Source organism: Phyllostomus hastatus, unplaced genomic scaffold (genome assembly GCF_019186645.2).
Source record: "Phyllostomus hastatus isolate PE091 unplaced genomic scaffold, TTU_PhHast_1.1 phas_contig_16, whole genome shotgun sequence".
Classification (NCBI taxonomy): domain Eukaryota; kingdom Metazoa; phylum Chordata; class Mammalia; order Chiroptera; family Phyllostomidae; genus Phyllostomus; species Phyllostomus hastatus.
The window spans coordinates 1,747,085-1,770,643 of record NW_025333643.1 but is presented as its reverse complement, the minus strand read 5'-3'; the positions used below and the strand labels follow the sequence as shown (position 1 = coordinate 1,770,643).

At 45.1% G+C, this 23,559-nt stretch overlaps 1 protein-coding gene across 1 annotated transcript in view; it reads right to left on the bottom strand.

The window, feature by feature from the left end:
* Positions 1–5,498: 5,498 nt before the first annotated feature.
* The window catches only part of CUNH3orf20 (chromosome unknown C3orf20 homolog), a 66,632-nt gene continuing 48,571 nt past the window's right edge, over positions 5,499–23,559 (bottom strand). Inside the window, exons 11-15 of the mRNA XM_045832019.1 lie at positions 14,812–15,115; positions 12,686–12,793; positions 11,392–11,534; positions 6,209–6,349; positions 5,499–5,595 (exon numbers count right to left, since the gene is read on the bottom strand). Coding sequence (XP_045687975.1) covers positions 5,499–5,595; positions 6,209–6,349; positions 11,392–11,534; positions 12,686–12,793; positions 14,812–15,115 — 793 coding nt within the window. The remainder of the gene's footprint in view (positions 5,596–6,208; positions 6,350–11,391; positions 11,535–12,685; positions 12,794–14,811; positions 15,116–23,559) is intronic.

The window sequence follows — 23,559 nt, the reverse complement described above, 5'->3', positions numbered from 1 at the left end:
CTCTCCCTTGTGTGAACCGACAGCTCTAGGGCAGCTCAGCGGCCCCTGCATCCCAGAGCCCTGGGGAAGTAGGAGCCTAGTGCCGTAGGGGAGGGAGGGCCCAGCTCCATCTCTTTGTCCAGGAGAGTCATTATGATGCAGCCAGCAGAGCTTCAGCCTAGGAGAGGGGCTTTCATTTCTGAGGCGTGAGCTGGTGGCAGGGAGGAGATTGCTCACAGATAGGGAGACACTGCTGCCAGCACCACTACTTCATTCCTGCTCCTCCTCCCCAGTCAGCCAAGCTCCTTAACCCTTGATGGAGCTGAAGACAGGGAGGCAGCCAGCAGCAGGCAGGCAGGCCTTGCTGCAGTGGAGGTTGATGTTGGGTGGGGGGATTCCTTAATTGCTTCATTAATACATAGTTCTTTTCATCCATAATTACTGAGCATGAGCTTAGTCCTTCCTCTGCGGTATCATATTCAATCCACCCACGTCCCTGGGAGGTTGTAACTGCCCTCATGTCATCCTTACTTTACAGAGGAGGATGTGGACACCCAGACACTGAGGTCACTTGCCCACAGTCTCAAGGCTTGGAAAGGAGGAGGAATGCAGGAAGAAATGGGTTTTGATTTTTGGAGGGAGAAATACTTGTGAGTTCTGGGTGAGGGCTCTCAGGGGCCTCAGCAAAGGGACCTCGGGTCATTCTGCATCTTCCTGAGACCTCCTGGGCTCTTGGTAGAGAGGCCCCATCCTGTCTCTGGCAAGCACTGGGCTCCGTCTTTCTTCTGCCTCAGTTCACCCCTGGGCACTAAAGCAACTGTGTTACGGAGTTCCTCATCCACTTGTGCTGTGTGCTTAAGTCTCCCTGTCACTGTGCGCAGCCTGGCCTACTGCTTCTCACTACTGGCTTCACACATTGTTCTTGTGTCCAGCACCTTGTTAAATCTGTATTAGTTCTAATAGTTTCTCTATTGATCCTTGCTTGATTTTTCTAGACAGATGGTTAATCACTGCAAATTGACAATTTTATTATTTTTTCTTTCCACATCCTTCTCTCTTTCTGGAATGGGCTGAACATTCATGTGTTTATCCCCGGTGCCAAGTTCCTAGGTTGAAGCCCTATCCCCCAATGTGATGGTATTTGGAGGTGGAGCCTTTGGGAGGTGATCACATTTAGACAGGGTCATGAGAGTGGAGCCCCCATGATGAGATTGGTGTGCATATAAGAAGAGGCAGTGACAGACCTCTCTGTGTGACCATACACCAAGGAAAGCCAAATCCAGGAGGAAGGCCATGCCCAGGAAGAGGGTCCTCACCCAAAACCTGACCGTGCTGGCACTCAGACCTTAACCTTCCAGGCTCCTGACAGTGAGAAACATATTTCTGTTGTTTAAACTACCCAGTTTGTGGGTAGTAGTATTTAGGGTTAGCAGACGGAATTCACTGAGATGGTCTTATTTCTTTTTCTTTCCATGTCGTGTTCAGGATTTCCAATATATTTTGGATAGTGCTGTTGACAGTGTTACCCTTGTCTTGTTCCTAACTTTAGCAGAATGTACTTACAGAGTCTCCATTAAGAAAAATATTTGCTTCAGGTTTCTTTTGTTGTTATTGTTGCTGCTGCTTTTTTAAAGGTAAGATATAAATAACATAAAATTTGCCATCGTAGGCATTTTTAAGTGTGCAGTTAACTGGTTTAAAAGTTGGGTTGGCCAAAAAGTTTATTTATTTTTTTCTGTAAGGTGGCACTAATAGTGCTCTAGTTGTTTTTAACTAATTTGAAATGATTTTGTTAGATTGTATTGTGATAGCTGTCACATCAGCATGCATTTAAAAAAACTTATCAAAATTGGTGAATTTTTATGTAGCCATTTTAATATTGAAGATAGAAGAAAATATGCAACATTTTTGGCATATTATGCTTTATCATCTCAGAAAGGTAAAAATGCAACTGAAATGCAAACTAAAAATTTATTCTGTGTATGCAGCAGGTGCTATGATTGATTAAATGTGTCAGAAGTAGTTTGCAAAGTTTCGTGCTGGAGATTTTATCACTGGATGATGCTCCACTGTCGGGTAGGCCAGTTGAAGTTGACAGCAATCAAATCGAGACACTAATTGAGAACAATCAACATTCTACCCTGCAGGAGATAGCCGACACACTCAACATATCCAGATCAGGAAAGTTATTGGTGAAAATGAAAGATGTGTCTTTTATGGAAAAACAACATATGGACTTGTTGGTCAACCAATACATTCACATTGTTCTGCAACCACTACCAGCATCAATCCACATAGTTCTTTTCACTTAGTAAAATTAAAACTCCACACCCATTAAACAATTTCTCCCCATCCCCCACCAGTCCCTAGCAACCATTCTACTTTCTGTCTGTATGATTCTAACTTTTCTGGGGAACCTCATATAAGTGGAATTGTACTGTACTTATCTTTCTGTGAATGGCTCATTTCACTCAGTTTGATGTCCTCAAGGTTAATCCATGTTGTAGCATATTGCAGAGTTTTACTCCTTTTTAAGGCTCAATATTATTGTATGTATATGCTGTATTTTGCTTACCCATTCATGTGCTGATGAATAGAGTTTGCTTGCATGTTTTAGCTATTGTGAATAATGTTGATATGAACATGGGTGTACAAACAGCTCTTTGAGACCTTGCTCTCAGTTCTTTTGGTTATATACTTAGAGGTGAAATTGCTGGGTCATATGCTAATTCTATATTTAATTTTTCAAGGAACCTCCATAGTTGTTTCCATAGCAGCTCTACCAACTTACATTTCTACCAATAGTGCATGAGGGTTCCACTTTTCTCCACGTCCTTACCAGCACTTCTTGTTTTCTGTTTGATGGTAGTCATCCTAATGGGTATGACGCGGTATCTCATTGTGGTTTTGATTTACATTTCTCTAATGATTAGAGACACTGAGCATTTTTTCACATGTTTATTGTCCATTTGTATATCTCCTTTGGAAAAATGACTATTCAAGTCCTTTGCCCAGTTTTGCATTAGGTTGTTTTAGCAGCTCTCTGTATATTCTGGACATTAATCCCTTATCAATACATGATTTTTAAATATTTTTGCCCATTTTGTGAGCTGCCTTTTTATTCTTTGGATAGTGTGTTTTGGTACATACATTAGAGTTTTTTTATGATGTCCAATTTGTCTATTTTTTTCTTTTGTTGCCTGTGCCTCTGGTGTCATATCTATAAAATCACTGCCAAATCCAATGTCGCAATGCCTTGTCCTATGCTTTGTTCTAAGAGTTTTATTGTTTTAGGCCTTACATTTGGTCCTTGATCCATTTGAAGTTAATCTTTGTCTATGGTGTTAGGGGAGGGCCCAACTTCATACTTTTACCTGTGGGAATTTAGTTCTTTACCAGACCTCACGAAGCCACATCTTCAACATGTGCAGTGGAGCATCCAGCTGAAGACTCGGAGCGAACCCCGAGGTAAATTTCTGGAGTTCTTTCTGCATAGCGCCCTCTTCACCGATGCTCCGCCCCACGGATTCTCCTCATTGCCGTCGCTCCAGCTCTGATCTCTCCCCCAGTTCAGCAGTATTTTATACTGTGCTTGCATTCTCCTTCCCTGCACCATGATCCAGAAAGTGTGTCCGGCAGAAAGCTGGGAGTGGTTATAGAACATATACTGTTTCCCTCATCCTGGGTGTTTGTGTCAGGAGGAAACCCCAGTACCAGTTACTCCAACACATTTGGAAGCAAAATTCAGTCCATATTTTTTTTCTTTGATAATATCTTCCTCCTTGCTCAGGGTTTCAAACCTTTCTTTTGCTTATTTAAACATTTAAAACATATTTGTTTTATATCGTCTGACAATTTGAATATCCAAAGTCTTGTACGTCTGATTTAACATTTGATATTTGTTTTCATTCACTTTGGCTTACATTTTTAAATTTCGAATTGTGAGCTAATGTTCAACTGGGTTCTCTCTGGGAATCCTATGAAGTCTAGGTGGAGAGTGAGTATCTTCAGAGATTTGTGTTTGTTTCTGCCGAGCATCTGGGGGTGCTACTCGCTGGGTTTCCAGATCTCAAAGATAGCAAGCATATGGACGGGTGGGGCAAAAGTAGGTTTACAATTGTGAGTACATGAAACACAGTTTATTCTTGTAGTATTATTTATTAATTACTGTATTATTGTCACACAAACCACTGTAAACCTACTTTTGCCCCACCCTGTCTATGTGTAAATCCAATGTGTGAAGGCTGACCTGGACAGAGGGGGAACATGCTTCTCCTTGCCTTCCAATTTTTGTGTGTTCTTTGCTCAGACAAGGAGTAGGGGAGAATGCTGGGATGCCCAAGACCCCTAACATACATCAGGACCCCTTAGGTCAAAGGTTGTAGGCTTACGAACATAGCATGTCATTTTGAATCAATTACAAGGGGACAAATGTATAATCCATAAAAAGCCTTTGAATGATACAAATGATAAAAATTGAACCTCAAAAAATTCAGATTAAAAAGCATCTATTACAGAGGGAGCACAGGTTGTGAAGTATAGAGCATGCCACTGAATGCCATCCACAGATCAGGGCCTGTAGACTCTATTCCAGGCTTGGAGAGCAAGGCAGAGCCCCTGGGGTCCTCACCCTGCTGCCGGGAAGCATGGCTCTGGGAGTTGCAGACAAGCAGGGACAGAGCTGGTGTGCTCTCTACCTTTCTCAGCTGCCACCAGGGAGGCGTCAGCACACCGGATGGGCTGCCATCTCTGGCTCCTTGAGGCTGGTAAGGATTCTTCAGACCTGTTAGCTCGGGCACTGAGAGTGGGCTAAATGGGGACATTAACACACAGGGGTTCTGGCTTTCCAGTGCCACCAAAGGATCCCTGGGTGTGGCTTGTCACTGCCTCTTCTGTCCCACTCCATGGCCCTCTCTCTCTCTGTCCACCTGCCCTTTTCTCTCCCTCCTCCCTCATTTCTTCCTTCTCAGCTTCTCCTCCCTCTTCGCCTCCCCTCTCCTTCCTCCTGTTTTCTCCCTTCTCATCATCTGTCACCCCATCTTTCCCTTCATCTCTTCTCCCTCAGCTTCCTGTCTCCCCTCTCCCTCTTCTCTCTCATACCCTGCTTTCCACTTGGGCCAGAACCCAAGCCATTCCCACTCAGTGAAGGAGAGGAGAGCATAGTTTAGTCCCATCACAGATCTCCCCATGGCTAATGTCTCATTTGGCTGGGTCCCCTTGTCAGGTTCGTTTCCTTGGGAGTGGAAGAATCCTGGGCTGACTTCACTGGCCATAGAAAAAGTTCTGGGTCAGAGCAACCAAGTTTCTAAGGACTGGGCCTGTAACAGGGATGCTGGGGGGCCTCTGGCCTTGTAGAGCCAGCCTAGCCCATGGCCTCACCCAGATCCTGGCAGCATGCTTGTTTATTACATAGAGGCTCAGAGAAGGGGGTGGGGGCTGGGGAGGCAGGGCAGGATAGCTGAGTGGGCGAGGGATGAGCCATGTCCAGGCCTGGCACTCTGGTGGTCAAGGGGCCTGCATTACTTCTTGGGGAGCAGTTTCTTCCCATCATTTTGCTTCTTACTGTTCCTCCTGCCTTTGCTGATAGGAGGAAGATCCTCATCAGGATGTGTCGTCCTAAAAATCAAAGTAGAGAGAAGCAAATGTTGGGAAATGGGCAGAGAGGGTTGGTCTGGGCAGTGTCTGAGCCCTGCCCTGGCCAGGCAGAGGTGGGCGTGGCCCTCCACCTTGCACAGCTGAGGTCTTCTGGGTGTTGCTGCAACATGGGGGTCCCAATGGCACCTGTAACTTTTTGAGGTGCTCACAGTTTTGCTTTTGTATCTTCATGAGAAACATGTGATTTCAGAACATGCTCTTGCAGAACATGATTCGCTTCCCAGTGAACATGGCTAAGTTAGTAGACCTGACAGGTCTAGGAAGTTGCTTACAGGGACATAGCCGGTAGTACCCACCCTTCTCAGATAGACAGATGGGTTTGGGCTGTGGGGTTTCTCCACAAAGTTTAAAGGCCTTGGTCTCCACCAACTAGACCACTGCCAGCAGCTCCGAGGAGAGCAGCTGGGCAGCATGTTGATAAAGCAGGCCAGAGGTCAAGGATTGTTGGAGATGAACCATGCCCAGGGGGATGTGACTGCCCAAGGTCCCTTAGCCCTGTGTGGCCTTTGAGAGCCATGTCTATCCTGCTGACCACAGGAGAGTCCCTCAGCCCCAGGCCAGGGAGGCCACTTACTTCTTCTCAGTTTCAGGGGGAGACTCGTCTATCTCGTCCCCAACAGTCAATGAGGAGGTGCTTCCTTGAATGTCATCCATCATTGTTCTCTCAGCTGAGGCTGAGTCAGAGTCATCCAGGGCCAAGATGGAGGTTGAAACGCTGTAGGGAAAGCAGGGAGGGGAGGGCAGTGCTCAGTGGGGGCACAGTCAGAGGGGGCCTGGGCAAGCAGCCCTCACTCAGAGCTGCCCGTTCAATGTTCCAGTTCCTAGAGAAATGGGCTCAGGTGCTTTTCCTGTGGGTAGATGAAGGGAGAACCTGACCCCTTAGGGACCCAGAGACTTACTGCAGTTTGACTTCCCTGGCTTCTTTATTTTATTTTATTTTATTTTATTTTATTTTATTTTATTTATTGTTGTTCTATTACAGTCGTCCCAATTTTTCCCTGTTGCCCTTCCCTGGCCTGCCCATGCCCCACTCCCAGTCAATCTCCACCCTGTTGTCCATGTCCTTGTGTCATTCATACATGTTCATTGATTAGACCCTTCCCCTTCTTTCTCCCCGTATCCCCCACCCCTCCAACAGCAAGTACACCTGTACACTCAGCCTGACCATTAAGTGAGCAAAGGAGAGAGGACAAGAAGCCAAGAAAATAAGTCATCATGTACAGTGTTATGGTTTGTGTCCACCCCAAATCCACATATGGGAGTCCTAACCTGTAGTACCCCAGAAAGTAGGAAATAGGGTCATTGTAGATATAATGAGTTAAGAAGTCATACCAGAGCAGGGTGGGCCTCACTCTAATACAGCTGGCATCCTTATGAAAAAGGGGACGTACAGACACAGACAGGCCCACAGGGGAGGGCCACGTGAGGGTGAGTGGTGCTGCCACAGCCTAGGCGTGAGCAGACACTTGGGTATTGGACTAGATCCTTCCCTATACCCTCAGAGGGAGCTCAGCTTCTGCAGGGGCAAGCCCCAACTCCCTGGAGTGATGCCCAGCTCAAGGCCCATCAGAACTTAACCCTAAACCACCAGCATATTTTTCAAACAGCCCTCTTGGCAGCCCCCACTAAATCCACAGCTATCATGTTCCCTGGTTTGCAAAGCACGCCTTGCCTTTGCCCACCTTAGCCCCTTTTCAGGAGCACCTTTTTCATTTCCCTTTCTGCTGGGCCTTCTACTCATCCTTCAAGGCCAGGTCCCCATGTCACCTCTCTGGGAAGCCTTCCCTGAACTCTCACAGAAGGAGGGATTTCCTCCACTGCTTATAATGGTGCAGGGTTCACAGCTCTATGACTTTGCCTCCAGTCAGCTGAGAAGAGGGTTTGATTTTAGCAACTTGATATGGCTCTCATAGGTATGAGTGAGTAATGAACGAATGAATCAAGTGACAGGGACATCAGAGGAATGCGAGTGACTAGGACAGTGGGGCCACACAGCCTTCTTGCTGGGGTGACAGGAACATTCCTATTCCTGTTGACAGTAGGCCAGGTGCTTCCTTGGAAGAATGATCTAGAGATGGATGCCAAGACCATCCTTTACCAGGGCTAAGTAGAGAAGGCATCTGGGGGGTTGTAACAGGCCAGCCCCTCCAGCAATTTCAAAAACCTTTGTACTCACTTCAGTGAAAGGAAAGTGTCAGCAAATGCTGGCCCTTATCAGACATGGAGCCCACCTCTCTAAGGCATCAAGGTCAGCCCTCTGTGTCAGGCCCTCTCTGGTCTACACTTCAGAAAGGTAACTTCTCCCTACTCAGCCCATCCAGGTTCCCAGTGTAGGAGAGAGCTGGCTTTGAAACCACCTCTATCCATATAGGGTGCTCCTGTGACAAGCTTATGACATCCTGGTTAGTTCTGACCCAGTCCCTTCCAGGTTCATGAGTAAAGACCAGTTCTAATCAAGCTTCTCCTCAGCTTCAGAACCTTTAATGACTCCCCAGTCCCTGTATGATCAAGGCACGAAGCCTCCCACAACATGTTCTTCCCCTGCTTATCCAGTGCCTGCCTATCTGTCAGCAGAGGCCCCTGCTCTGATAGATCTGGCTGGACTCCTACTGAATGGGTGCATAGTGACAGCCTAATGCATGAAAAGCATTACTTCACTCTGGCAGGTTTCTGCTTTCTCCCCTCTGCAAGCTGTCAAGTCTTATCTCACCAACCAGGCCTGGACTATACCTCACATGTCCCTGGGTCCCCTAACAAAGTGGTTTGACCCAGAGCAGGTCAGCAACAGGCTCACAGTGCCACAAAATGGAGCTGAACCAGAGTCTTGCATGAAAACTGCCGTGTCTGGGTAGGGACAGCTGCCTGGGTGTGGAGCTGGGGAGGCAACCTAGGACAGAGAGGGAGGTTCCAGGGCCAGCTCTGCCATTCCCTGTCCCTGTGCACACACAGAGCTCACACTCTCTTCCCAGGGTCTGGTTTGATGCTTCTTTTGTAGGAGCTGTAGAGGTACCTGAGGACAGGGTGAGCAAGGCCTTTGAAGGCAGGCTGTAGGTGGGCTTCCTTGGGTTGAGGGAGGATGCCGGCATGAGCGGCTGGTGAGGGTGGAGTGTCCTGCCTCAGGGCAGCATCACTGCAGGAGGGCCTGGTGGAGGCAGGCTCCTCTCTGGGCACTGGGCCCACTCTTCCCATCTCCATCCTTAGAGGGGTCCTGGCAGGGGCAGCTGAGGTGGGCATAGGCCCCCCGTCACAGCTCCTGACCATACACCCTGAACCTCTCGTCCCTTCCTGCCCCCCATCTCCATTCCCTCTCAGCCTCCTCCTGCCTCTTCTAAGGTGGGCAAGAGGTAGCTGTGTGACCAAGTGGCACAACTGGGAATAGCTTCCCATCATATATGAATGGCACTTCACAGTTTACAAAGCTTATTGAGTATGACATGGGTATTTACATAGTACTCTGCCTTTCCAGTTTGTAATGTACTCTGCACTTAACAGTTTATAAGGTGCTTTGTCATTTATGGAGTGTCTTGTGGTTTACAAAGTTCTTCGAGGGGTATGGGGTACATTGCAGTTTATAAAGCACTTTGCAGAGTTTCCAGTTTACAAAGTTCTTTGGAGCAGGTCCATCTGCCAGTTTAGGTCCAGGACAGTTTATAAGACACTTTTCAGGTTACAGGGCACATCACAGTTTCCCAAGCCCTTGGTGATTTATCAGGCATGTGGCGCTGTACAAAGGACTTTGTTTTGTATGGATTTCATGATAATTTAGAAGGTGCTCTGTAGTTGACCAGGCAGGCATGTTACAGTTTGCAGTGGGCTTTGTGGTTTATAGGGCGCATGGCATTTTGTCATTACAGAGTGCATCATCTCTTACAGTTTTTGATTCTCTCAACTCACCGCTCTAAGAATGCTCCTGAAAGAAGGATGTCCTGAACTCAGAGAGACAATGAGGCCCAGGGAGGGCAAGCGACGCATCTGAAGCCATGTCTGTGGCATGGCCGGACACCCTGCCTCTGCAGAGCGTATCCCTGCCCTCGCTGGCTCCCTGCTGCTCTGTAGGAGGCTCGCCTCCCAGACTTCCACACAGCCCTGCAGCTGGGCTTGGAGTCTACGGCTTCACTCTCCTCTCCCCACGCCCTGTGCTGGGCTCCTAGCCAGCCCAGTGGGCAGCACGGCAAAGGCAGGTCCGGGTGGTGAAATGGCACTGTCAGCAGGATGAGTCTGTCCTCTGTGGCTCCGAGGTGTGGACCAGGCTGTCTCCCTGTCCCCTTCAAGTCCCATATGCACAGAGGTGGCAGGTGGAAAAGCAGAACCCCAGGAGTGGGTCTCTTAAGACTTCCTGGGTTCAGCAAACTGCAGTGAGCAGGGTGGAGGGAAGCAGGGCGGCAGTGAGGTCTTCCTCACCCCCACCCAACCTGCCCCTGCTCCTGGGATGGGCTGCAGCTCAGTGCTTCTCAGGACTCAAAGCACAGACAGCTGAATGGAGAAATGGAGTCAAGCCCAGTGGGATGCAAAGGAAGGACCCCCAGGTTCCATGAAGAGAATGAGTGTGACCAGGACATAGAGGGGCATCACTGGAGCCCCCACAAGGCCCTCCACCAGGCCCAGACTCTGTTGGTGAGGGAGGTGTGTTTGTACCTAGGGAGCTAACCAGGTAGTAGGGGACAGTCTCATCACTCTGTGAATTAACTCTGCCCCTGGGCTATGGAGACCATCTTTCCTAGAGGTCCCAGCCCCCAGGGTGTGTCAAAGGCTCCAGCCCCCTCTGGTCTTGCCACTCCAGGGCATCTTCCAGAGACAGCCAGGGCCCCTTCTCCACAAAGCAGCCCAGGCCTTCCTCCTACTCAAAGCCTCACAGCTCCTGGCCGCACCTGAAAAATGGAGGCTGCCTGGTGAGAATCAGGTGGCCCTATCTGGACTCTAACTAACACAGGCCTTACTCCATCATTCCCTGCCAGGGGCTCCTCCAACACATGGGGGTGCAGGGGTCTCACTGCTCTCTCTGCCTGGCCAGCCCTCCCTGCCCTCTGTCCCCCTCCCTGTGTCACACCGTGCCCTGACCTGGTCCCCACTGTAGCACAGGGTGCCTCTGCTTTCAGGCACGAATCTCAGGGCCTGTAAATGGCATGACTTCTCTTGGCCGTGATGAGGACTCACCGGAACTTTTCTCACCAGAACTTCTTCATGTCCCCAAGCTGAAACCCCATTCCCTTTGAATACTAATTCCACATGGCCCCTCCCTAGCCACTGTAAACCCTCTTTTGCATTTTGTCTTTATACATTTGACTACTCTGGGGACGTCATATAAGTAAAATCATTGAGCATTTGTCTTTTCATGACTAGCTCATCTCACTGATTATAACGGCCTCACGTTTCATCCACATTGGAGCACACTGCAGAAGTCCTTTTCCTTCTAAGGCTGAATAATACTCCATGTTCATGTATACAGACCACCTTTCCTTTATCTACTCACCCATTAATGAACACTTGGGTTGCTTCCACTTCCTGGATATTCTGAAAAGTGCTGTTCTGAACAGGGGTGTACAAATATCTCTTTGATATTTGTGGGCCTGCCAAGGCTGCCCACACCAGCTTCTACTGTGGACTGAGGGTGGAGACCACGGTCCCCATCCCTGCTCCCTCCTCACCTCACTCCTCTTTGGCTCACCAGTGCCCCTTCCATAGTGCCGACTTCTCCCTCCTCTCCACCCATCCTTCCCTGCCCCCATCCTTCCTCAGTCTAAGTTTTTCCTGTTTTACCTAAATTTGTAGTTCTCTGGCAGGAAGCAACCCATCTTGCAGTCCTGTTGAGCCTGAAAGATCTGTTTCAGTAGATTCTGCTTGCTGAAGCCATAGCCATTCAAAACGCTGCCCCCAAAGAGCAGCTTCCCCGAGGCGAACATCTGCTGACAGAAAGGGAGGAAGCAGGGGGAGAGGCCTCAGCACGTCAGCACCGAATCTCAGGACAGTGCACAGGCTCTTAGAGCTTGTGCCAGAATCCAGGCCTTTTTCTGGTGGCTGGGGAAGGGGGGTGCTCTCCCCAAGTCACCCAGTGAGGTGTGGCTAAGCCTGTCCTCTGCCTAGGACCCCCCAAGTCAGAGGCCAGCCTCATTATCCCAACCTCTGCCCACTGCCAGAGGGACCGGCTCACATGTCACTTCATACACAAGCCCTCCCAGAACCATGGGCCAGAAGGGTGCCTTCCTGCTCTAAGGCAGCTAGTCTCAAACCCACTCCGATGCGCGGACCAGCTGGGCCCATGGGCTGAGAGGCCTTTGAGGGCAGGGATCCTGTGCTCCCACCCTCTGCCTGTCAGTCTCCAGCGAGTAGAGACCTGTCCATAGATTTTTGTGCAAGAATATTCTTTAGTGTTATTTGTCATGACAAAAAAAAAAAAAAAAGGAAATAATCTGCAAAGGCCCCACAAAAGCAGGACAGGAGAAAAACTAAAATGACAGATTCTTTCTAACACAGTGGTTAAAAATCAGGTGTTCAAAGGCCAAACACCGAAACATCACCTTGGGCGTGGGCGAGGCCTCCCTTGGCACCGACTGATCAGGTGCAGGCACACCCACGTCGTGTAACAAATGAGGCAACCTAGGTGACATGATGAAGTGATTATATCCCAAACTGTGTTTTCCAAGTTTTCCACAATGAATATACAGGGTGGAGCAAAAGTAGGTTTACAGTTGTGAGTATGAGAAACAGAGTTTATGCTTGTATTATTAGTATATTATTTTTCATGAACAACTGTAAACCCACTTTTGCCCTACCCTATATATATTTTTATAATCCAATGTTTCTAGAAAAAGTAAAAAGTTATTTAAAATAAACAAATACATGGAGAGAATTTGGCTTTCTGGTCAAGCATCCCTTCAGTCTCTCAGGACAGGGGGCACAAAGGGTCAGGCTGGAGACAGGAGGCCGGGCTGGGAGAGAATCCTGCAGGCCCTCCACCTCCCCACTCCCACATCTGTGACTCCGCAAGGGTAGGGACTGTGGAGACTGGGTGGCTGGTAGTTGGTGGTGAGTCCCTGGCTGGGCTCCAGCTCACCAAAACCATCCCTTGCATCACAGCATACTTGGTCACCAGCAAAGGCGGGTCCTTCTGCAGGGGGCTGTCCAGGTCGTACCGCAGTAGGCGGTAGGGGTCACGCCGGCACTGCCAAGAGAATGAGCGCCTGTCAGCCCTGTTCGGAGAGGATGCACCCACTCCCGCATTCTCAGCCAGGCCAGGCTCCCACTGAGCCCAGGAGCCCCATACAACACCCTCTCCCTTTCAACTCCTACTCAAGGGGGCTGTTAGGCCCCTGCATGCCATCTCAGAGAATGTCCCCAGATCCATTTAGGACCCTCTATTGGTGAAAGCTGCCACCGAGATGATTGCCCACCATGTGACATCCACTAGCAGCCTGGCCCTCTGGAGTCTGTGGGACCTTCCTGTTCCCTCTGCCTGAGAGGAACTACGGAGATTTGAAGGTGGGAACCGTGTTCCTGGGTGTACCCATTTCCAGGATTTTCTGCCCCCATCCCTCTGCTGGCTGCCCTTCTGGATACCTCCCTGTCATTAAATCCATTCAGTTCCACTGATTTCAACCCAACTCTCAAGGTCAATCCAGAGTGAAGCTGATCTCTTCCTCCTCCTTGTTTCTGGATGCCATGGATCCATTAACACAGCTAATGTGATACTTTCTGGTTTTATGTACCTTTTATTTCAGTTGCCTCCAGTTGTCCTGCCTAATCTTTCAGTTTAAAATGTGAAATCCAGAGCTGCACCTGGTGCTCTAGCTATCAGAGCTAGAGAACCTTAGGGACCGGTCCTGTCTTAAGGCACTGACTGGTGGAACCAGAGTCAGTGTAAGACACCAGCCTCCAGGTCTGCTCTCTGCTGTCCATCCACCATGGCCTTTGGCCACCTCAAGCCAGGCTCTGTCCCCGTTCAGGCTGCTTGTGGCTGGGCTGCACCACCATGCATTCCTGTGCTTATGGGTAATTATTAGTGAACAATTAATAGCCCTGAAATAAACTAAAGTCAACTCTAAGTTTAAAACATATGTGGCTTTGACGTATGAAACTACAAAATGCCTTCTGAAGTCTGACCAGAAAGGTCCCAACACTAAGCTCCTGGCACTGGCTGGAGTGCAGGTCTGAGGTGGGTATGTCGGGGTCAGGAAGGTGGCACTCCTGGGACAAGGGCTTGAGAGGGTGTCCCCAGGGTGAACACAAAACCTCAGAATTCAGGGCTGCAGCCAAAGGAAGACAGGGAGAAGGCAGTAGGTTTGAGAGGGCACCAGAACAAAGAGGGTTTGAAGGAAGTCAACAAGTGCACACAAAGCTCTTGTGCTCATGCGGCATCTGCTCCATTTGGTTTGGGGACAGGGCCACCCCTGAACTGTGCTAAGGTTGCAGGGATGGCTGCTGACAAGGGATGATGATGAGATTTAGAAACGACTCCGTAGCAAGACGTTTCCATGTGCCCCAGACTGACTGACCCGCAATGAACTGGGACCTCAAGCAGCCTTTCCCCTGTTCACTTTGGCACAGGCCTCTGCCAGAAACACCCACCCACCTGCCAAACCCCTTTCATACTGGGGGCCTCTCCCAGGCCTTTGAGAGGTGTTTCCCTGCTCCCCAGTTCCTACCTGACTGGAGTTGTCCTTCCATAGCCCTCATCGGGGCTTGCTGTACTTACCACCCCATCACGTTGGGATCCCCTCCAGGGCTGTGTCAGTTAACAGTGGAGCACAGAGCCCTGCACAGGACTGACGCATAAGAGGGCCACTGTCTGCACACACTCCTTAGTCCTGAGGATCTAGTAGGGAGTGTGGCTCTGCTACAAATACCCAGGACTTGACCACAAACTGTGGTGAGCGCTCAGGGAAAAAACAACAGGGGTCTGACTTTGTCTCCAGGTCAGAAAAGGTACTAACCATGATGTGGTGACATCCACCCCAGGACAGGAGGATGAGTGGGAGAAAACACTGCGAACAGTAGGAAGAGTGAGTGCAAGGCCCCAAGCAGAAAAGGAAGTGAAAGGCCACGTGCTGAGGTGGAGATGGAACCTCTCAGCCAGGCGCTCAGCCAGGTGCTCGACCAGTCCTAATCCTCCCTGCAGGTCTTCCCCCACCCATTGCCCCACCCTCAGACACTGAGGCCCATTCTGCTGGGCCCAGGACCCACCTGGATGCAGGGTGAGGCCCGGCCCTGCTGCTGGCGACTGTAGAGTGTGTTGAGCAGCCACTGAAGCTGTCCTGTGCTGGTGGATCTCTGGCCCGACACTATCCCGAACACCAGCACCTGGTTGGGGTCCCGGGGCGCTGACAGGAAGCGTTCTAACTCCACGTCAGTTACCAGGGGTGCCTTCACTATGCACTTGCAGCCAGCTCGGATGTCTTCCTTACAGATGAGCTTCCTCAGCACCAAAGGGCAGTCAGATGGTGAGGCTGCCCACCTGGTGGGGCTGCGCACCTCCCGGGCCTTCCCTCTGCAAGAAGGAGCAAGTGGGCAGGGCTCAGCAGACCCTGCTTCCACATGGACAGAGGCCCCGCTGCTGTGGAGTCTAGGCTTCAGGCAGCTCCGGCCTGGCCTCCACCACCAACAGGCAGCACCACCTTCATTGGGTCCCCTAACCTCTCTGGGCCTCCATTTCCTCAGGTGCAAAAGACAAGTGACTCATTCATCCATCCATCCAACAAAAGCTTTGTAGTCATGCTGAACAACTTTCTTTCCCTCATATCCCATATCCTATCCAACATGTCAGCAAGCCTGTTTGCTTTCCATTCAAGAAAGATGCAGAGTCCAATCACTGTTCCTGTCCTCCTACTTCTATTAACATGTCCTGAGACTCCATCATTTCTTGCCTGGATGCCTGCAAGTGCCTCCTAATGGGTCTTTTGCTTTTTCCCCGGCCCCTCTTTAGATTATTCTCTGCCCAGCAGACTGAGGGATCCTGTTAAAATTGTGAGTCACATCATGTCATTACTGTCTTTGAAATCCCCCAGTGGCTTTCCACCTTTCACAGAATAAAAGCCAAGTCCCTACAATTCTCTGGAACAGTATACATGATTGGTCCCCTTTCCTCATCCCTCATATTCTCCAACATCCTCACCTTCGATACCTTCGCTTACTGAGCTCTGGCCATGCTGGCCTCTGCTTATCCTCCACCTTCAGGATCTTTGCTCTCTCCATTCCTTCTGCCGGCTTGGCTCTTCCTCCAGGTAGCCACACAACTCACTTTCTCACCTCCTTTACATCTCTATGCAAATGTCACCTTCTCAGTGACGCTTTCTCTGACTGCCCTATTCAGAATTGCATCCCTTCACCCCTAACACTCTTACCAATTCCCTGCCTCATTTTCTTCCTTAGCATTGCTCATTGTCTAACATATTATATATTTTACTTATTAATTTTGGTAATTGTACTTCTCTATCCTAATAGAACATAAATTCTATGAGTACATGAGTTTGGAATGTTTTGCTTAGTGGAATAAATAGTAGCCCTTGGCAAATAGTAAAGATTCAATAGAGGGCCAATAAATATCCAAACAAGTATTATGAGTCACCTACTATGTGCCAGGCACTATGCAGGGTTGATGCAGGGTTCTGAGGGTTGCTGTATTTAGATAGGAATAAGCACCTACCAAATATAAAGGGTTGTCATGATTTGTATTCTTGTCATTTTTTATAAGAAGATTTTATTTATTTTTAGAGAGAGGGGGAGGGAGGGAGAAAGAGGGGGAGAAAAACCCATGTGTGGCTGCCTCTCATGGGCCCCCTACCAGGGACTTGGCCCACAACCCAGGCATGTGCCCTGACTGGGAATCAAGCCAGAAACCCTTTGGTTCACAGGCTGGCACTCAATCCACTGAGCCACACCAGCCAGGACTATTCTTATCATTTCTATAGCCTTATATTGTGGTTAGCACTTTACAACATCCAAAACTCTTGGCATAGACATTGTCATGGTTGGTTTTGTAATAACCTGTGTGATAGGCTATAAAGAAACTATTATCACTGTTTACAAATCAGGAAACAGAAAGCTTTGACTGGGTTAATTAACTGCCTAAATTCATATAGTAATTAAATGGCAAGGGCCAGGATTAGAATCCGGATCATCCTAAAACAAAAGCAATGCAAAGAATTTACTACTCAGAATTTTCTCTCTCTCTTTTTTTATTGTTATTTAAGTACAGTTGTCTCCACCCCTCACCCCACCTCTGCCACCACTCCCAGAACACCCGCCATCCCCACCTCCCACCCTTGATCCTATCCCCCTTTGGCTTTGTCCATGTGTCCTTTATACATGTTTCTTGACAACCCTTCCCCCATGCGCCCCATTATCCTCTCCCACCTCCCTTCTGGCTACTGTCAGTTTGTTCTTAGCAAGCAAAATATAACTAGAGACTGCTCCGAATTTTTCAGAGGCTATGTAATACTAGTGAGTGAATGCTTGCTAAACAAACTTAAAAATATCTCTTGTTCAAGAGCCTGAACATCTGGGAAGGAAAGCGTTAAATCTATTCATCACAATTTATATACCAAGATAAACCCAAAACGAATTAAGGTTTAAATGTAAAAAGAATCAAGCCATAAAAGTTCTAGTAAAAAATATGGGAGAGTCATTTTGTAATTTCAGAGCAGAAAAGGCCTTTTATAATTATGACCCAAAAGTTCCAAAGTCATGATAGGAAAATATCGATAAATTCAATTACACAAAGAAAAAAACAACAACCCTTCCTCCAAAAAACCCTGAGTGGTAAAACCATACAAGCTAAGACAAACTGGAAAACATGTATGAAACGCCTACCACAGACAAGTGGTTAGATTACCTACTATGTAACGAACTGTAAATGAATTTGAAAATGTTAACAACCCAATAAAATATAGACAAAGGAAGTAAACATGCAATTTACAGAAAATTATATAGAAATTATTTTTAATATAAAAAATAAGGGTGAAGTAGCCAAAAATGACAGAGTAAAGAACTCCAAAACCATATCCCTTCACTAAACCAACAAGTAATCTGGCAAAAATGATCAGAATCAATTTTATAGCACTCTGGAAACTAATGGAAAAGCTTATAACAATCAAGGGATGCTTAGTGAAGAAACAGACTGCTAACTTTTGGTAAGAGAGTATTGTGATATTTTAATTTACCCACCTGCCATCTCCAACTCTCTAGCTTGGTGGCATCTGTGGGGATGGCAGCCCATGTTCCTGGTGGGACTTGCTGGTACCAGAGAGGGTAATATGGATATTGTTCTCAAGGAATTATGGTTGTATAATTTGACATGTCTGGAGGTTCTCTGAAGGATTGGCTCAGGGGCCTTGCCTTTGTTTTGTCCATTCTGGGACTTTCTTAGAGATGGAGCAGCATCTTTGGCAGCATTTGTCAAAAGCATTCAAAGGTAAATGTATCAGATACAGCCTCTTGGTACAAGAGGTAACAGAAGGAGCGCACAGTAGATAGACCAGAAAGCCTGGGAAGAAAGAGGGTGGGGAATAAATACACGACATAATAAAGGCTTTGAAAGGTCCCATGTATACCAGGAAATATAAAGGGTCACAAGCATGTCCAGGGTTGGAACCTTTAGAAAAGGCCTGAGAATACCCTAAGCCTTTACTTCTACCTTACCTCTGGGCTCTGTGCAAGAGGGAAGTGAAAGCTAAAGCAGAGATTAAAGAGCCTGGCTGAGAGCACTGAAGAAGTACTGCAGCACAGAAAATTTCACCTGCAAAGACTGGAAAGGTGTTTTGTTTTTGTTTTTTTGTTCCAGGTATTTAAGGAAGTATCCGTTAAACATCATTAGCTGACCAGTAAGATAAACAAATAGAGACTTTAGTGAGCACATAATAAAGAATGCAGTCTTTATGAAAGTAGTTTAGAAAAGTCACTAAACAAACAATTATAAACTATAAGCAGCAACAACAAACCATGGAGAGAGGGTAGAATTTGATTTCCACACTTACTACATTATAATATTAAAAATGTTCACTTTTCAACAAAAAATTATAGACATGCAAAGAAACAAAAAAGCATGTCTCATTCACAGGAAAAAAGAAATGAATAAAAACAACAACAACAACAAAAAAAAAAACCCATAAAACAAAACCAACTCTCTGCAAGGAAACCCAGATACTGGACTTTCTAGACAAAGATTTTTTGTCACCTATCTTAATTGTGTTCAATGTGCCAAAGGAAACTAAGGACAAATAACTAAAACAAACCAGGAGAACAATGCCCCATTAGATAGGGAGTTCAATAAAGAGATAAAAATTGTAAAAATAACCAACCAGAAATTCTAAACTTGAAAAGTACTATAAATGGAGGGGAGAGCTGAGTGGATGGGTTGGGATAGGAGTAAAAGAAAATTGTACTGCAATAACAATTAAAATAAAATAAAGAAAAGTACCATAAATGAAATGAAAATGCAACATGAGATCTGAACAGGCAGAAAAAAGAATCAGCAAACTTAAAGATAGGGCAATTTAGATTACTGAGTTTGAGGAGAAGAAACTAAAATGAATGAAAAAATTAACAGAACCTAAGATACCTGTGGGACACAATCAGGAATACCAACATACACATAATGGGAATTACAGGACAAGAGAGAAAGAAGCAGAAAGAATATTTGAAAAAATAATTGCCGAAAGCTTTCTGAACTTGAGATTTCTCCAAGAAGCTCAACAAGTTCTAAGTAGGATGAATTCAAAGTGATCCACACCAAGACACATTAAAATAAAATTGTTGAAAGACAAAGACAAATAGAATTTTGAAAGCAACAAGAAAAAAGAGACTCATCACACACAAGGGATCCTTAATAAGATTAACAGCCAATCTTTCATCAAAAATCATGAAGGCCAAAAGGCATTGAAATAACATATTTAAAGTGCTGGAAGAAAAAAAATATATATATATCAGCAAAGATTTCTATGCCGAGCAAATTTAGCCTTCAAAAATGAAAGGGAAATCAAGACATTCCCAGGTAAACAAAAGCTGAGAGAGTTTGTCATTATTAGGCCTACCCCACAAGAAATGCTAAAAAGAGTCCTTTAGATTAAAATGGAAGAATACTGGGCAGTAACTTGAAACTACACGCACACAGCACACACACACACACACACAAAAGAGGAAATTTATAGGAATTTGTTCACATGCTTATAGAAGCCATAAAGTCCCACAGTCTGCTGTCTGCAAGCTGGAAAACTAGGAAAGCCAGTGGTATAATTCAATCTCAGTCCAAAGACCTGAGAATGGGGGGATCAGCGGTTGGGGGCGGGGTGGATAATTGGATATTCCACAGGCAAAGGCAAAAGGCTTAAGAACCAGGAGGCCGTTGTGTTGGTGCTGAAGTCTAAAGGCCCAAGACCAGGAGCTCGAATGAACTTCCCAGCTCAGGAAGAGAAAAAGGAGGTGTGGGTGGTGTAGAAGAAGGTAAATGGGAGCTAAATGGTGACAGAAAGAGACTTGACTCTGGATGGTGAATACACAATACAGTCTACGGATGATGTACATTTGAAACCTATATATTTTATTAACCAATGTCACCCCAATGAATTCAATATAATTTTTAAAAAGATCATGGTAAGAAATTTATTATATCTTATATTTGACATTTTCAAGCACTGGAATCCAAACTAATTTCTCTTTTTTAACTAATTTCTGGTATGAATCCCACTTGATCATGTTTTATGATCTTTTTCATGTATTGCTGGCTGTAGTTTGCCAGTATTTTTGTTGAGGATTTTAGCATCTATGTTCATCAGTGGTATTGGTCTATAGTTTTCTTTCTTTGTTGTGTCTTTATCTGGTTTTGGCATTAGGATGATGCTGGCCTCATAAAAAGAGCTTGGAAGTCTTCCCTCTTGTTGGATTTTTTGGAATAGTTTGAGAATTATAGGGGTAAACTCTTCCTTAAATGTTTTGTAAAATCCTCCTGTGAAGCCATCCAGTCCAGGGCTGTTGTGTGCCAAGAGTTTTTTGATTACCACTTCAATTTCACTAGCTGTTATCAGTTTGTTCAGGCTTTCTGTTTCTTCTTGATTCAGTTTTAGAAGACTATATGTTTCTAGAAATTTGTTCATTTCACCCAGGTTTTCAAACTTCTTGGCATGTAGTTGTTATAGTAATTTATTATAATCCTTTGTACTTGTGTGGTATCAGTGGTAATCTCTCCTCTTTAATTTTTTATTTTATTTATTTCAGTCCTCTCTCTTTTTTTCTTGATGAGCCTTCTTAAAGTCTTAGTGATTTTATTTATCTTTTCAGAGAACCAGCTCCTAGATTTATTGATCCTTTGAATTTTTCTTTTAGTCTCTATGTCATTTAATTCTACCCTGATCTTGATTATTTCCTTCCTTCTACTCACTCTGGACTTTGTTTGTTATTATTCCTCTAGTTCTTGTAGTTCTAGGTTAGGTTGTTTATTTGAAATGTTTCTGGTTCTTTTTTTTTTAGGTAGGCCTGTATCACTATGAACTTCCCTCTCAGGACTGCCTTTGCTGTGTCCCATAGGTTTTGGACTGTTGCATGTTCATTTTCATTTGTTTCCAGAAACTTTCTGATTTTTTTCCTTGATGTCATTATTAACCCACTCATTGTTTAATAGCATGCTATTCAGTTTCCATGAATTTGAATGTTTTTGAGTTTTTTCCTTGAGGTTGGTTTGGTTTCTAGTTTTAAGTCTTTATTGGTCTGAGAAAATGCTTGACATGATTTCAATTTTCTTGAATTTGTTGGGATTTGTTTTGTGTCTTATGTGGTCTGTCTTTGAAAATGTTCCATGTGCATTTGAAAAGAATGTGTATTTTGCTTCTTTGGGATGTAGGGTTGTGTGTGTGTGTGTGTGTGTGTATGTGTGTGTGTGTGTGTATCAGTTAAATCCATTTGATCTAGTGCATCATTCAGTGCCACAATATCCTCGTTAATATTTTGTTTGGAAGATCTATCCATTGCTGACAGTGGGGTGTTAAAATCCCCTACTATAAGTGTGTTGCTGTCTATGAAATACTACACAATAGAAAGAAAGAACTCCTACTCTTTGCAACAGCATGGATGGAATGGAGAGTACTAAGCCAGGCAGTGAAAGACAAATACCATATGATCTCACATGTAAGTGGAAACTAACCAACAAAGCAAACAAGCAAACAAAATATAACCAGAGACATTGAAATAAAGAACAAACTGACAGTAACCACAGGGGAGGTGGGAGGGAATACCAGAGGGTAGGGGGAAAGGCCATCAAGGAACATGTGTAAAGGATACATGGACAAAGCCAAAGGGGAGAGGATTGAATGTGGGAGGTGGGGGATGGGTAGGGGAAGGGAGACTAATGGGGGAAATTAGGGACAATTGTAATTGAACAACAATAAAAAAATAAAAAAACTGATTTCTGAAGATATCTAAATTAATTTCTATCAAGTCAGTAACTGTTTTATGACTTAGAATAAATACTAATTAGCTGTTAGAGGAAAAAAAGATGAGAGAGAAGGAATTTGCTCTCCCTTTTTATTTATTTATTTTTATTTTATTCAGGTCCTTATTGAATTGCATGATGCCCTCCAACATTGGGAGGCTGAATCTCTTTATTCAGTCAACTGAATGAAATGCTAGTCTCTTCCAGAAACACTTTCACAGATGCACTCAGAAATAATGTTTTTTCCTTAGTTCAGTTATCCCTTACCCAGTCAAATTGAAACATAAAGTTAACCATCACACCATGAGACACACACACACACACACACACACACATACACACACACAAATTCAAACACAAAAGTCAACAATGGAGGAACTGAGGAACAAAAAGGATATAATATTTATAGAAAACCAATAGCAAAGTGACTGAAGTAAGTCCTTCCTTAATAGTATTTACTTTTTAATGGAAAGGGATTAAAATCTTCAACAGAAGTCAGATTGACAGAATGAAAAAAACCCCACGATACAACTATATTATCTCTATTGGAGACTCATTTTTGATTCAAAGAAATAGCAAGGTTTCAAGTGAAAAGATGGAAATAAACTCCCAGCAAACAGTAACAAAAATGAGCACTGGTGGTTAAACTAATATCAGACAAAATAGATTTTAAGTAAAAAATTATTTCAGGAGACATATAAGGCTTGAATACTGAGAAAAGAGTCACTCTCTCTAGAAATATAACAATTATGAACATATATACATATAACAATAGAGCCTCTAAATATATGATGCAAAATTGGCAGAATTGAAGGGAGAAATAGACGGTTCTGCAATGATAGCAGAATGCTCTGCTTTCAATAATGAACAGAACAACTAGATGAAAGATAAGCAAGGAAATGGACAACTTGAAAAACACTGTAAACCAACTTCACCTAAAAGACATGCATATATAGATCACTTAATCCAACTACCAACTACAGCAGAATACACATTCTTCTCAAGTGTACATGGAACATTCCCCAGGATAGACCATATACTCACTTATGAAAAAAATCTCAAAAATTAGAAAGAAATACTAGAATATCTCTTCTTCAAAAACAATGGAATTAAATTATTAATAAGAAGAAATTTTGGAAAATTCATGAATATGTGGAATTTAAGTAACATGTTCTTAGACAATGGATCAAAGGAGAAATCTTAAAGGAAACTAGAAAACACTTTGATATTAATGAAAACAAAACACAACATACCAGAACTTAAGGGATACATTGAGAGCAGTGCTCAGAGGGAAAATACAGCATGAAAAAAGAAGATCTCAAATCAATAATCTAACCTAATCTTACAATGAAAAAACAAGAATAAACTAAACCCAAAGGTGACAGAGAAAAGGAAATAAATAATCATTAAAGTTGAGATTAAGAAAAAAGAGAACAGAAAACCAATAAAGAGAAACAACTAAACAAATGTTGGTTCTCTAAAAAGATCAACAAAATTGACTACTCTTTAACTAG